Source organism: Limanda limanda, chromosome 11, assembly GCF_963576545.1.
Source record: "Limanda limanda chromosome 11, fLimLim1.1, whole genome shotgun sequence".
Classification (NCBI taxonomy): domain Eukaryota; kingdom Metazoa; phylum Chordata; class Actinopteri; order Pleuronectiformes; family Pleuronectidae; genus Limanda; species Limanda limanda.
The window spans coordinates 17,027,465-17,041,886 of record NC_083646.1 but is presented as its reverse complement, the minus strand read 5'-3'; the positions used below and the strand labels follow the sequence as shown (position 1 = coordinate 17,041,886).

Here is a 14,422-nt window from a genome sequence, read left to right as displayed (position 1 = left end):
AATGTTCTTGTATTCGGCAGAAACAGGAGATGAGTAAAACTTAGTCACTTATTTGACTCATTTCCCCCTTATCAATACACTGTCATACAGTACATCCTGAGTGAATCACCAATATTTTTTTCTCAAATGTCAAACCATTGAAAAATAACAATGATCCACATCTCCATACAAATGACGATAAAGAGAGAATGAATGGAAATTTTAAAATGACTTTTAAAGAGGTTGTGCAAAAGCAGACATTTCCTTGAGATTCCTTCAGCTGTTTCACAACCTCTGGGGTCATGAGTGTTATTGTGTGGCAGATGATTGCATTTTCATGACTTGCATATTAGATCCTGAAACATCCGGGGCTTCAAAGCTGATGAACTCAGATTCAATTCCAGTAAATGAGAAACTGTGCGAAGTGGAAACATCAGCTTCTTCTATACTGACAGGGGGAACTGTAAAAAGCTGAATTAAATGTCATTGAATGGCTTTGCATCTAATTAACTGATCTCTTAGGTTGACGCAACTCTTGCTTTAATACTTCCTAGAAGCTTTTATTAGTAATTTTTTTAATACTCCGAATCTGAGCCTCTATCTTTGTGGAAGTGGAAGTTAGAAGATAATCTGACCTTTTTTGAATTGCGGTTTATCTGGACGCCTACGCAAATGGCAGTTCCTGTACGTTCACTATAAGAAAGAACCTGCTTCCACTACCAAATCCTCTTCAACTGGAGTGACAACATTATCAGCATGGTGAGTGTTCTCTATACATTTTATTTGATTAAGTTAAAAATGATCAAATCCTGCACAGACAGAGACGTGAGGATAAGTGATGCTTTGATTGATGTTTAATCACAAAAAACATCTAATTTAGAGGCAGTCAAACTACTGAAAACTATTTTGAATTAAATTTGTATGTTTTTTATTGAATTGGAAATTGACTAAATTACCTAATGTTAAATTGACTAAAACTTCACTATGTTAATCAAGGACAGTTGTAATTACAGTCTAATAATAATATTATTAATAATATTAATAATAACAAGTCAAAAAATATATATTTAGGTCCCTGGTGGACACTGGAGAGCTATTTTGGGAGGTACATTTCTGAATGAAAAAATTGTGGGGAAACTGATAGTGTGTGATAAAAATAGCAAACACAGGAAACATGATTTATAAGTAAAATGCCACTGCTGCAGTCAAATTGTCTGTTTGCCTAAGGAAGTACAATAATAATAGAGTGATGAAGATCTATGGGCAATTTCCACTAAATTGAAAAAAATATATATTGCTGTGATTTACCTGTAACTGCCGTGAAAGATATAGTTACTGACTGGAATGACTTGATCAGGATTAGAAAATGTGATTCTCCTATAATCAGCCACACAGTTAATTATACTGGGGTGCATTTAAAGGTTCAGTTTCTCATAAGAAACTCAAAAGGTGTTTAGTTTGTCCAGTCTGGGCTACTGTAAAAAACATGGTGGTGCCTGAGGACCCATGCATGTAAATATAAAGTTTTTAAATATAAAGGGCCCATTATAGAGTAAAGAAAACTACAAATATTTTAGATGATTTCACACTAGTGAATTTATCAATAGGATTATTCAATATTCAATTTCTGCCGGTAGATCCCTTTCACATAAATCTTACACATGGGACCTTTAAAGGCCAATTGTATTTATTTAAATCTTGTGGTTGTAGCAATAGTAGAAGTAGTAGCAATAGTGGCAGTAGTAGTATACTCGTAGTAGTAGTATAAATTGTACTACCCGCAGTAGCAGTGACCATGTTAGTAGAAGATTAAGTAGTTGTGGTAGTGGCAGTAGTAGTATACAGTTGTAGTATAAGTTTTAATACCTGCAGTAGCAGTGACCATGGTAGTAGAAGTAGTAGTAGTAGTAGTATAATGGTCGTAGTAGTAGCAGTAGTTTAATACTTGCAGTAGCAGTGACCATCTTAGTAGAAGATGTAGTAGTTGTGGTAGTGGCAGTAGTAGTATACTCGTAGTAGAAGTAGTAGTATTTTAATACCTGCAGTAGCAGTGACCCTGGTAGAAGTAGTAGTAGTAGTAGTATAATAGTAGTAGTAGTAGTAGTAGTTTAATACCTGCAGTAGCAGTGACCCTGGTCCTCTCCCCAGCTCTTCTTACAGCTCCTCCTGCTCCCCGTGGTTCTCTCCGCTGTCCCCGCGGTCGATCCTCTCCGCACCTTCCAGGTCCGGAGCCCTTTGACCGGGGAGGACCTGACGTGTGACCGGTGTCCTCCGGGCACCCACATGACCGCGCACTGCACCGCCTCCACGGCCACCCAGTGCGCGCCGTGCCGCAGGGAGCACTACACCGAGCTGTGGAACCACCTGCCCCGGTGTCTGTACTGCGACAACTTCTGCACCGACAACCAGGAGGTGGAGACCGAGTGCTCGCCGGTCAGCAACCGGGCCTGTCGGTGCAAGGAGGGCTTCTACTGGGCCAGTGACTTCTGTGTGCGACACTCGGAGTGCGAGCCCGGGGAGGGCGTCCGGACCAAAGGTGAGATCACTGCAAATCAAGAACTTCACCAATTGACAAAATTGCAAAAACGGCAACAACAAAAGTGATGAACCCGGCTGTAGGTCAATGCTTTGTGAAGTTCCATCACCACTGATGAGTAACAGACTTCAGTGACGTCACAAAGCATTGATCCACAGCCAGCGTCATCACTTTTTTGGGTCCTCTGGAAACACTTCCGTTATTTTTGCTATTTGCAGCGCGTTTCTGTATTTGCATGACAGGTGCTCAAGTGAAAGTTTCGCACATGTAGATCTTTTGATTACACGTTCACACATTAGGATGTTTAATACTCAATTCAGATCACTGGAAATCATTATGTCACACAGAGAATAAAGTCTTGATTCCACTATTTCTACATCTGCAGTGAGTACATATATAGTATGGTCTTGTAGAATTAGAAAGGTAGTTGTTGGGCATTGTTACACATTTTAAATTGAGAAGTGTTGCCATCAAAGGCCAGACTTAAAAATGTAGATATAAATTCAGAAAAAGACATTTTAAAAAGTGTTAGATAAAAGGGCACATATTTAGTCATGTTCTTGTCAACTTTTGTAAATCTGTAGAAGTAAAGTAATAGCTGAAGATACTCCAATAATCAATGTATTAGTTACTCAATATTTTAAAGGTTTAGAAGCCCAAAACAATAGAGTTTAAGGATGAAGTAGAAATTCACAAAGTGCACAGAATCTCTGCAGAAGTACATGTGACATTTGGGCTCTTTGCAGCCACAGTGGCAGCTTGAAGCATGTGAGTGAACCCAAAATGCTCTGTGTCTTATTTCAGGTACGTCGCAGAAAAACACTGTTTGTGAACAGTGTTCTGATGGCTACTTCTCCAACTCGTCTTCTGCTCTGGAAACATGCGTGAGGCATCAGGAATGTGCAATTGGACAGATTGTGCTGCTTCCCGACTCAGTTTACCATGACTCGGTGTGCGGCACCTGCGATTCGCTTAAAAATGGAGGTGTGTAGTTTGTGCGAATTGTGCTGGTTGTTTTTTAACTGCCCCAACGTAAACTGAATTTCCTACTCACATGATACAACGTGTCTCTCAGGTGAGCCACTCAGGACCTTCCTCTCGGACTTCTTCTCAATGCACAGGATGCGTGTGGTAAAGATGAGGAGATTTGTCAGCAGGTGAGACTATCAAGTTTCTCTTCCTTCTTCTCTTGCCTCTGTTCACCCACTAAACCGACATCTTCATCTCACAGATACATCAACAGTTCGGCGCCCAGACAGAGAGGTGCTCTCATGCATCTGATCACAGCGTGGCTGGCCCAGGCTCCAGAGGAGCAGCTGAGAAAACTGCCACAGATGCTGAAGGACTCACACCTCAAAACCATAGCAGAAAAACTGGAGAAGAGACTCATGGAGATCCAGCACAAGATTCCAAACTGTAGCTTAAATCTATTAGACTGACAGCCCACGGTATATGTAGGAGTATGACATGTTTGAGACTAATTAAAAGCCACATACCTCAGTGTGATACAGCTGAATTTTTTTGCCTATTTGAAAAGCACTTGAATTTTTTTTTACCACATTGTTTATTTTCCTGTGAGAGTGTATGCATTGCCACGTGATATATTTCTAGAAATCAGTGAGGAATATATGACAGATACATGAAAAGCATAATGATGGACTGTTTCCATTAATTGTATATGGATGTACTTACATCTACAGATTAATTTAAATATTGAATCAACGCTGCAAACATTGAAAGAATACTTCTAAACCAAAATTCCGGTTACTATTTATCAGAGTAACCAAGCATGGCTGTAATGACCACTTGGTGTCGCCCTCTTCCATCTTTACCTCTGGTCATTGTAGACATATATTTTAACATATGCAAAATAGTTATTTTACAAACACAGTGTTTTATAATCATCTTTTCATGCATCAAAACCTGTTTCTCACTGACTCTGTGACCGTAAACCTGTCCATCCATCATTCCACAATAAAAGCACTGCACAATACAGGAAGTGTGTCTTTTGTACAGAATCCAAATATATCCAAGGCCAGGTGTGTCATACTTTGAAAGGACTGCAATCAATGTAAACTAATAACCATTCACTCATTTGTTATAAGAAAGTACCTCCATACTGCTATTGTGGTGTCCAAGTGTCTGCTAGCTCCGACATTCAAATTCATCTTTAAGTGGTGTCATTTACACCATGTTTTTATCCCATATGTCCTCCGTTATCCTCGCTCACGAGTGGGTGTGGGAGTCGAGATCAGGGAGAACTCACAATCAGTGTTGGTAGCAACGCTGCATAGCTGCAGGTACTGCTGAGCGTCATCACGTGCCCTTTGGGCGAAAGCATGGGGGTGCGAGCTTGTGTGGTGTGAGCGTGCGAAGTATATGAAGCCATTTCGAGCTTACGGACATTTGGATGACACCACAGGAGCAGTATGGAGGCATTTTATTTTTATTTTTTAACGGACTTTTTTAACGGACTAGTGGACTAATACACTTCACCCACCCCTCCATCGGCAGAGTGGTACTTAGATAATGAGAGAACTTTCCTTTTTGGGTGAACTATCCCTTGAAGCCTGTATGCTATTAGTTGTGACTTTACAGTGACATCATGATGGAGTGGGGGCACAGAAAGCCTCTATTGTTTACTTTATAATCATGGCTACATCATCTATTAGTGGTCTTGGGGATATATCTGCACACATACTGTGTTTGAATGGGACCACAATCGGGATGATTCTTACCTCTATATTGTTCTTTCTTCTCCTCCTCTACTTTGTGATGCTTTCTGAATTGTGCACCTGATAATTTAATCTTTTCTTGATTCATCTTTGACTCTAACCGCAGTCTGTCACCGCAGCATGTCTGTTCACACAGGGAGCCCATCCAGGAGGATGTTTTAGATGCTGGCTTGCCTGTCCACGGAGCCACGGATGGTGACAGCAGCAAATGTCCCTACTATGCTGCCAAAATGCTACTACTACAAAATGCTATACTTCTCTTTGTATGCATCATGCTGCTATGAGGAACTGTTGTGAGGTTGATGTTGTCAAGGTTTTTTTTCTCTTTTTGTGCATCAAGCAGCGTCGAGTGGAACAGAAAGATGGCAATATAGTATGTTGGGCATGGACTGCCTGATATACCCCTATAGTGTCCATGTTTAATTCATTTTCATGCCAGTGTTTTTTTTTAAATGCTAAAAGTGTTTTTGGAAATACAGAAGGGACACATATTTTAATTTCAGGGACGCAGGTTGAGTACAACTTAGTGTTTCGTGGGGAGGACTAATTTGTGTTGGTTTTGAATTCTCTTGCATTTTCATTAACCCCAGTTCTTATATCCCTTTGTGTGTCTAACTGAACAGAGCTTTATTAGTAACTGAAGAGATAGAGTAACCTTCATGGTATGAGAGGGAAAATCCAGTAGTATGTCCTGCTGCTAACGGTGAAATGAAACTCCCTTCTTTTTTTTTCTGTTCATGCTGAAATAAAGTGGATTCACTTGGTCTGACGTTTCCTGATCACATCTTTATAAAACACCTCATTAGCTTCACACTACAACCCGGGGGGGGAAATGTTTTTTGAGAGAGGATTCCAGATTCATTCACTAGACTGGCACTCAGTAGAGCTCAACAGAGCCGTACAGGTTCATCTCTGATCCATGCAGCTTCCTTCTACCAAGTTTTGTGGTTATTGGTCCAGTAGTTTATTACATGTTGACTGACAAATCAGACGTGGAAACATAACCTCCTTAGCAGAGGTAATAAAACCTCCACACATTTATCGAGGAAATGTCACCAACATTATTAATAATAAGAAACACAACAGGAAATTAAAAGTAGAATGAAATGTTTCTAGAATAACTAAATAGTTGACGGGTTATTTTCTGTTGGTCGACTTATCAATTAATTTATTAAAAGCTCATTTCCCCCTGCTACTTAGTCTATAGGGTTTTTATATTGTGTTTTATTTAAATTGTATATTGGTTTATTTTTGTCGTGCACTGGTTGCTGGTTGTACATCAAATTGCCCTTGAAGGATAATAAAGATTTTCTTTTATGGTCAGCTTTGGTTAATCACAAGCTGCACAAACCAAGCAAGAGCAACAGAGGAACCCAGCAGCCAGCAGGGGGCAGCCTCAGGACATCACATGGAAACAAGCAGCAGCAGACTGTGATTCTTGTAAGGCGTCAGAAGACAAGTTTGGAAACTACTGGGTTATTCTCTAACAATAGGTTTTTAAAGCATGTCAAATCCTCCAGTATCCAAAATCCACTTTAAAGTAAGGTAGTAAAGTAGAAAATATTTTTCTGAAGTGTGTATATATTTGTCCATCTTCTTAAGGTGCTTAGTTCCTCACAGGATTCAGCAGGCGGTTTGGCCTAGTGGGTAGAGTGGTCGTTCTTCAACAGGAAGGTCGCAAATTTGAACCCCAACCTTTCTTGTCTTTGTGTCGGCAATATACTGAACTCTTAAAATTGGCAGGATTTCAATCACCTATTAATTGCTAAATATATTACGCTATGTAAATTTTAATTAATTAATTAAATAAACAAAAAGAAAAAAGAAAAGTTAAATTAAATTAAATGAATAAAAAAAAAAATTATAAAAAAAAAAAACCTGCGCCCGCAATTCCTGCGCAATGGGCTTCTGCATGATGTGCGCACGCATTTTTTCTTTTTTAAATTTAATTTAATTTAATTTTTTATATATTTAATTTGAAATGTTTTTGTTTTTAAATTGACATATTATTAGATATTGTTCAATGAATAGGTGGTTGAAGTCCTGCCAAACTTCCCCATGAGTTCGGACCCAGCTCCTGTGTCCACTGGTGTACTGGTTCCACCCACGGCAGCGTAGTGGTGTGGGGCTGGCTCCTCCCTGCGGCCCAGGGAGCGCATTTCTCCGCGCTGGTTCAGGTTCAGGGGTAAATGATGCTGGTCTTCACAGGTGACTGTTAATGGAGTGACGTTAATATATTGTTTTACATTGCATGTGTCACGTCATGATAATTCAGTCTCTTGTACCGCCCTCTCGGCATTTTTCACCCTAGGCAACCGCCTATGTCGCCTGTACCAGGAGCCGCCCCTGGGGCTGCCCATTAATAATGTAGCTGACACCGCCCCCCCTCCTCCCCTCCTCCCCTGCTGACACACCGCCCCGGCACAGCATCGTCTCCCGTCACTGTCGCATCACCGAGTGGGGAGAGGGAGAGAGAGAGGGGGAGAGGGTGGGGAGAGAGAGAGAGAGAGAGAGAGAGAGAGAGAGAGAGAGAGAGAGAGAGAGAGAGAGAGAGAGAGAGAGAGAGAGAGAGAGCGAGAGAGAGAGAGAGGGTGGGGGAGAGAGAGAGAGAGAGAGAGAGAGAGAGAGAGAGAGAGAGAGAGGGAGAGGGAGAGAGAGAGAGAGAGAGAGAGAGAGAGAGATAGAGAGAGAGGGAGAGGGAGAGAGAGAGAGAGAGAGAGACAGGGGGAGAGGGTTTGGGAGAGAGAGAGAGAGAGAGAGAGAGAGAGAGAGAGAGAGAGAGAGAGAGAGAGAGAGAGAGAGAGAGAGAGAGAGAGAGGGAGGGAGAGAGAGAGAGGGCGAGAGGGAGAGAGGGAGGGAGAGGGAGAGAGAGACAGAGAGGGAGGGGCCCCGCCGGTTCCCACCATTGGCTGCTGCTGAGCCACAGACAGCTTTACGGCCACAGAGGATGTGCGCGAGCGGCGGTAGCGCTGGTCCTCGGCGTGATTCCCACTGAGAAGCCCTCTGCCCCGCGTTGTCTCCTGTGGAACCCGGTCCGAACCCGGTCCGAACCCGGTCCAGCCGACGGGACATGCGCCCGGAGAACCGCGGATACATCGTCCGGACACCGCGGGGAGAAGAGGTCGAAGGGGCGGCGGAGGAGAGGAGCATGTAACCGGGAGGGACGCACCGGCAGCGGCAGCGGAGGTGGTGGAGGAGGAGCAGGAGCAGGCACCACCTGACTCCTCTCCCTCTTGTTCCCTTCTGTCTCTCTCTTTCTCCTTATCCCAGTCTCCTGACTGAACCCGTTCCTCCTCCGGACGTGTGTCTCTGCGGCCAACATGAGCGAGGAGGTGTCAGAGGTCCCCAAAGAGCTGCTGGGTAAGAGACGCTGCTCGGCCATGTGTCCAGACTGGGAACCATCCCCGCTTCTCTCTCTGTCATTGTACCCACTGGAGCTCACTGTCTGCGGGAGCTGCAAGTTCACTGTGACCACATTTGATCCATGTCGTGTATTGTGTTAATGAGATCGAGCCACACGCACCGCGCTGAGACACAACACTGGTCTTATTGTCCTAATGATGCCACTAGAATCCACTTTAGGAGCCATTTCCATTGTGATGTTTGTTATCCCCATTCTCGCTGCACGGTTCCTAACAACATGTGTCACTTCGTATCGTGGTGAAGATGAGTTACACAGTATGACAGTCAAGGTGAAGTGCATGTGTTCAGAACAAGACAAATTCTTTAGAGATGAGTGGTCAGCTTGTTCTTGCCCGAGCACATAACGTGCAGGATTACTCCCCCCCCTCCCCCCCCTCACATTAACCACAGTGCACTCTCAACTCTCTAAAACCTGAAGTTTTGACATGCCTTAAATAATAATAATAATATATAATCAACTGTATTTCTATCCTAGCTTTCAAATCACAAGTGCTTTACTAGTTAAGAGCAATAATTGAATAATTGAAGGCAAACAGCAGGAAAATAAACAATAATAAACAATAAAAACGACAATTAAGAAACGATTTAAAAGCAATTTGAAGGTCACACAGAAATGGAGCACAGACAAATAAATGCAAAATGGTACAGATGAGAAAGGAGTTAAAACAAGACAAAATAGAACATTATGAAATGATTGAAATAGACGTTGAGATCAGAAATAGATGAAAGCACACCTATAAAACGGTTACATTTAAAAGAGGACCAGGAGTTTGAGTGTTTCCACAGGATGGGAGCCCTGGCAGGCCCGGTCACCTCTGGTCCTGAAGACTCTCCCCCTGGTGTCTGCTGCGTTTCTCCTGACCCACTGTATTTGCACTGGTTGTGGACTAAAGCTGTGTGGCTGTAGCTCCTGCTCTCTTTGTTTGGCATTATAGCTAAGTTTGTGACACCTCAGTGCAATGTTGGACAAGCACAAGCTCCATGTCTCCGTCTTCCTCTCTGCCAGAATGTTCCTTTTCTTGGGTTTCTTAAAGAAGGTGTATGTTCCTGCGGACGAGGCTTAATGGAAAATGTTGCTTGGTCATGCAGTCACTTGGTTCAGGCGCTTCCCTACAGAGTCATTGACTGTTTCATTCAAGGAGTCACTTAATTCCCTCCATCCAAGTTGTTTGAACGCTTCTGAACAGTTGGGATTAGGAACAGAAAGGCAAAGACGTATTTCTGTTTGATGTAGGAATTCCACCACCTTCATGTGGTTCACATCATGCTCATAATCTTAGCATTTATTTCTTCAGTAGCTGTAGGTCTGATTGAATTCATCTTATTCCACCATATCAAACAGCATCAGTCTCATACTGTATATTCAGTATATCAGCTTGTCCCAACCTTGCAGTGTTTACATGCTGAAATAATCTCTATCCTTTCTACACATTTCGATTGAATCCATCCTGACATATTTTGTATCATTAGACATTTTGGGGATTAATTCTAATTTAAAATGACTGGGAGTTTATAGTTTAACGTGGAAAAAAGTTCTGTCTTTTGTCCTCTGAAAAGCACAGATCTCTCAAACCACCCAGTTAATCATGGCGTCCAGGGAACTTTGTAAAGATGATTTCCTTCTCTCTGTTACAAATGATAAAGTTAATCTATATATTAATCTAATATATCACCATATTTTGTCCTAGACTACAAATGCAGGTTTCTCGTGCCTTTTAGTGAGCAAGCTTCTCTATCTTTATCCCCAGTCTTTGCTCAACACTGCACAATTAACATAAGGACTTTGTTTTTGGCATGATCCTATTGTCATGTGGTGTCGTCTGGATGAGTATATAACCAGCTATTGTATGAAGCATACACTGGTGCTGGTGATTCACCATCACGATACATCAGTGTTGGCAGGAATTTCAGCCCAAAGCTGCAGGAGAAAGATCAGCTTTTCATGGAAAGCGTTTTTCATTTTTGGTGTTAAAGAAATTAATTTCAGATTTACCCTTTTTACCAACTGACTGGTTTTGTAAGTGATATTATCTGATTTCCAGGAACTGATATGGAGCACTGAGGTGCAAGTATTCAGTGACTGTATTTGTGCATTCAACATTTTTCGTAATAGCTTTGTGCGAGAAATGAGTTACAGCTGGAGAAACCTTTCGCCATGAACACGCTGCCGCAGTGACATTTAATATCCAGGACTTTATCCTGTGACATCCTCAACATGCAAACCTCCATAAACTGGAAAGTGACTTTATGGGCTTGTGAGTTGTTTGTTTAAGCTTTTAGGCCGTAGGTCTCCTGGTTCCTCGTTTTATAAACAAATCCCAACTGAAATGCCACCTGGTGTGACCTCCTGCAAAATGCCTCCACAGCTGAATATGAACCCCAGGGCCGCCGGCTAACAAAACGTCTGCTCTTGTCACAGTTTTAATGAATAAGCAGAGGAACTGAATTAGTAAAAAAAAAGAGATGAGATTCTGTCAGGAACTTTTCCTGTCTGGGACCAAGGACTACCCGGGCTCATTAAAACCCACCAGGTCTCATTTGGCGTCGAGGCCCACCAGAGACATCTCTGTAAGTTATTGAGTGTGTGATCTGGAGTTTTTAGAAATGCTGCAGTAGGAAACGCTGCACGTTTTCATCCCAGTGTCTTTTAGCAAGCTCAAGGCTGGCAGATGAACAATTTAGCACTTTCCCTAATTATTAGTTTCGCTTTGATCTGACGACGGCTCGAGGAAGCCCGTGGGCGAAGACACACGCGTGCCAGCACAGATGCACACACACAGAATGACGCTCTGTCTCAGGCACATGTGCACACGGACGATATCAGCTGCTGTGGTGGGTGAGCGAGGCGCGTGGAAAAGCGGCTGACCCAGTTCTGCTCCCTAAGCCACGGGCGCTTCGGATGGGTGTGAACAATCAATCGGAGCAGCGGAACACACACTGAGCATCATGCTCATCTCACTCTGTAGCTTATCCGAATACACACATATTTATATGTAGTGATGAAGTAATGTAAAGGATACTTTAAATTCATTATTTATCAAATTAATTTAATGAAATGGTGAACAAAAGACCAAAAGTTTGCAGCCATGCTTGCAGCTCCGGTACTTAGGCACAATGCTTTGAGCTTAATGCTGACACATGCTTGCTAGCATGCAATTAATGACAATGCTAGCATACTGTAAAGGAGGTATACTGTTATGTTATCTCACTTATAGTGTGTCAGCATTTACAGATTATCTGAAGCTATTGGGAATGCCATTCATTTTCATTAAATTTTTAACCAGTAGCTAGCTGTTGTTTATGATGGCACTATAGGAAGGGAATCAACAAAATCAATAGGATTCACCCTCTGGGGACAATGAATGTTTATATCATGGCATGATAATCCATCCAATACCCTTGGATATCTCAATCTAGAGAGAACCATCTTAGATCCTGGCATCTTCAAAAGCCAAATATATGTTTAATGTGCAATGGAAAAAAATCTCGGAGAAAGCAACAAATCCTCAAATGAGAGGATTCATCAATGATCAAAAATCGATGTTGACTAATTTATTGTCAATCAAACGGTGTCTTCACCATGATGGATGATTGCTTAACCAAGGACGTTCATGCTTGTGTGTTTTAAATGGTCTACTCTCTCTGACTGATTTAAGCTGGGCTCACTCTGTGACACACGACTCATTTTAGAGTCTGACTGAATTTCAGCTTCTTCTTCATTTATTATGCAGTGTACAGAGGATCGAGGAGCGATCGGATGCTCCGGCTGCCAGTCGGACAAATTGGATGAATATGTGAAATATCAGAACATTTTTGTTGGCTGTCTTCATGCGGTTGCACAGTTGAAGCATAGTCACAAGTTGATCCCCCAAATACTCCCCCCTTTTTTTCCACTTAAAAAAAAAAGAAAGAGGTAGCAGAAGGTGCTCTTACAGGACAGTTATTTTGTCATTGTGATCAATGTCCAATCTTGCAGCCTCATGCATAGCTAGCACTATTAGCAAAAAACATAGCTAAAGTCACATGAACTGTATGCCCAGCTTAAGTGAGTGTATTGGTTTAGGAATGTTGGAGACAGTTTCACGTCTCAATCAGCAGAAACTCATGATTGGCAATTTAGGTGAAAACTAGAAGACCGACTTTTCCTCCCCTAGTGTGTTGCAGTTGGGTTTGATAAATCTTTTATTGAATATATAAGTGTGTTATTTCTAATAAGAGGAAATGGGAAATTATTCCCCCTGAGGCAGAAGTGCACCGATCTGTTCTCTGCTGAGGAAGTCGAAATGTTGAAATTCTGACTCAACTTGAGCTTTTGATTTAAATCAGGTCTATGTTAAGACTTTGTGGAAAAGAGCTGCTGAGTAAAGAGAAGCCTCATGCAATGCACGATGAATCACTTGAAAGAAAATGTGCCCCTTCTGTTAAATGGAATTATGTTTTAGTTTTTTCTTGAATGAACCGCTGTCAAAAAGGCATTTGGATCCAATGCTCAGATATGTAAAATAATAATTGTTGCCTTTCTTCTCCTCCGTGCAGAGAGCGTGAGGGATGCGTTGGGGAGGAAGGTGAAGCTGTCGCTGAGGAGGAGAGTCAAACTGGAGATCAAAGCAGACAAGACGGAGAACAGAGTGTTGGTGAGTCAACTCCTGCTTCTCTCAAGTTACTTCCTCATTAACGGGAGTAAAATCTTTTCCTTTCCTCTGCTCTTGAAATGCACAGTTTTCACAAAAGAATGTCAGAACCTCTCTCTTGTCATTAGCACTTGGAAGACATTCTTTCTTTTTAACGCTCACAGTGAACATCTCTGCACTGCACCGTCACTTATTTTTTTTTTTTGAGGTTCAGTTATAATTTGATTTCTGTACTTTGGAGAGATCAGCAGAAACAATGCGAACATCACCCTGAACATCTCCTCCTTGGTTTGAGTCGGGTCAGCTGAGGGAACAGCAACTATTAATGGAAGCGTCTGTCTTTATGGCTTTACACTGACTTTCATGACAACCTCTCGTCCAATAGACCTCAAACTTGACAGATGGGTTGCTGAGGACTCATGGAGTTGCTGTGTCGACGGAGAGGGTTTTTGGATGAGCAGTTCTCCAGAAAATCCAGACGTCACTTTAGATAAGGTCATGTACATTTATTAGAAAAAAAGGCCTTTTAAAGGGATAAGGAAATAAAATAACTTACAACTTTCCTGCAGCAGTGAAAGGAAATTAAACCTTAAAAGTTAATTTAAAAAATCCGACAGGTTTTCCAGCTTTTGTGGATTATATACAAACCCTCTGTCTGGACGAAGACAGCATTGAAGCAAACTGTCAATTCCCCCTCTGACACATTATTTGGACAATCCTGCGGAAGGTATTAATCTAAAGTAAATAATTTTATCAGAATGGTTAGTAAAAGACAAATAACAGTTGGTTCGTCAGAGATTACTCTATCAGCAAAATAATGAGACAAAACCTTTGAGAAAAGAACAAGACGATGGAAGAGTCGCTCAGTCACCAGACTTGAACCGGTTCAAGACGATCTGGACAAAAGGTGAAAGCTGCAAGTTAAACAAATTTTTGGAAATTTCTACAGTGTTGAGACAAACTTTCAAAACAACGTTTCATTTCCATTGCAGAAAGAACATCACAAGTGTTTTCGGCTGCTGAATGAGTAAAAAATGTAGATACAATTTCGGATTTGAGATTCCATGATATCTTTTGAAACCTTTCTTTTTTGCTCTGTGGTTTAATTTTGGAAGCAC

The 14,422-nt window shown here is 41.8% G+C and overlaps 2 protein-coding genes across 2 annotated transcripts in view; both read left to right on the top strand.

The window, feature by feature from the left end:
* The first annotated feature begins 723 nt into the window (after positions 1 to 723).
* LOC133014631 (tumor necrosis factor receptor superfamily member 6B-like) lies at positions 724 to 4,490 on the top strand. The gene is made up of 5 exons (XM_061081899.1): positions 724 to 738; positions 2,128 to 2,515; positions 3,320 to 3,499; positions 3,591 to 3,672; positions 3,747 to 4,490. The coding sequence occupies exons 1-5, from the start codon at positions 736 to 738 to the stop codon at positions 3,952 to 3,954; spliced, it is 861 nt and encodes a 286-aa protein (XP_060937882.1). The 5' UTR covers positions 724 to 735; the 3' UTR covers positions 3,955 to 4,490.
* Positions 4,491 to 8,562: 4,072 nt separating this feature from the next.
* LOC133014286 (F-actin-uncapping protein LRRC16A-like) overlaps positions 8,563 to 14,422 on the top strand; it is a 68,910-nt gene continuing 63,050 nt past the window's right edge. Inside the window, exons 1-2 of the mRNA XM_061081482.1 lie at positions 8,563 to 8,610; positions 13,210 to 13,307. Of these exons, the coding sequence (XP_060937465.1) occupies positions 8,571 to 8,610; positions 13,210 to 13,307 (138 nt within the window). The 5' untranslated portion in view covers positions 8,563 to 8,570. The remainder of the gene's footprint in view (positions 8,611 to 13,209; positions 13,308 to 14,422) is intronic.

Coding starts and splice junctions, on each gene's coding strand:
- LOC133014631 (XM_061081899.1), top strand. Junction 2,516..3,319: donor GGAGGGCGTCCGGACCAAAG/GTGAGATCACTG, acceptor GTCTTATTTCAG/GTACGTCGCAGAAAAACACT. Junction 3,500..3,590: donor CGATTCGCTTAAAAATGGAG/GTGTGTAGTTTG, acceptor CGTGTCTCTCAG/GTGAGCCACTCAGGACCTTC.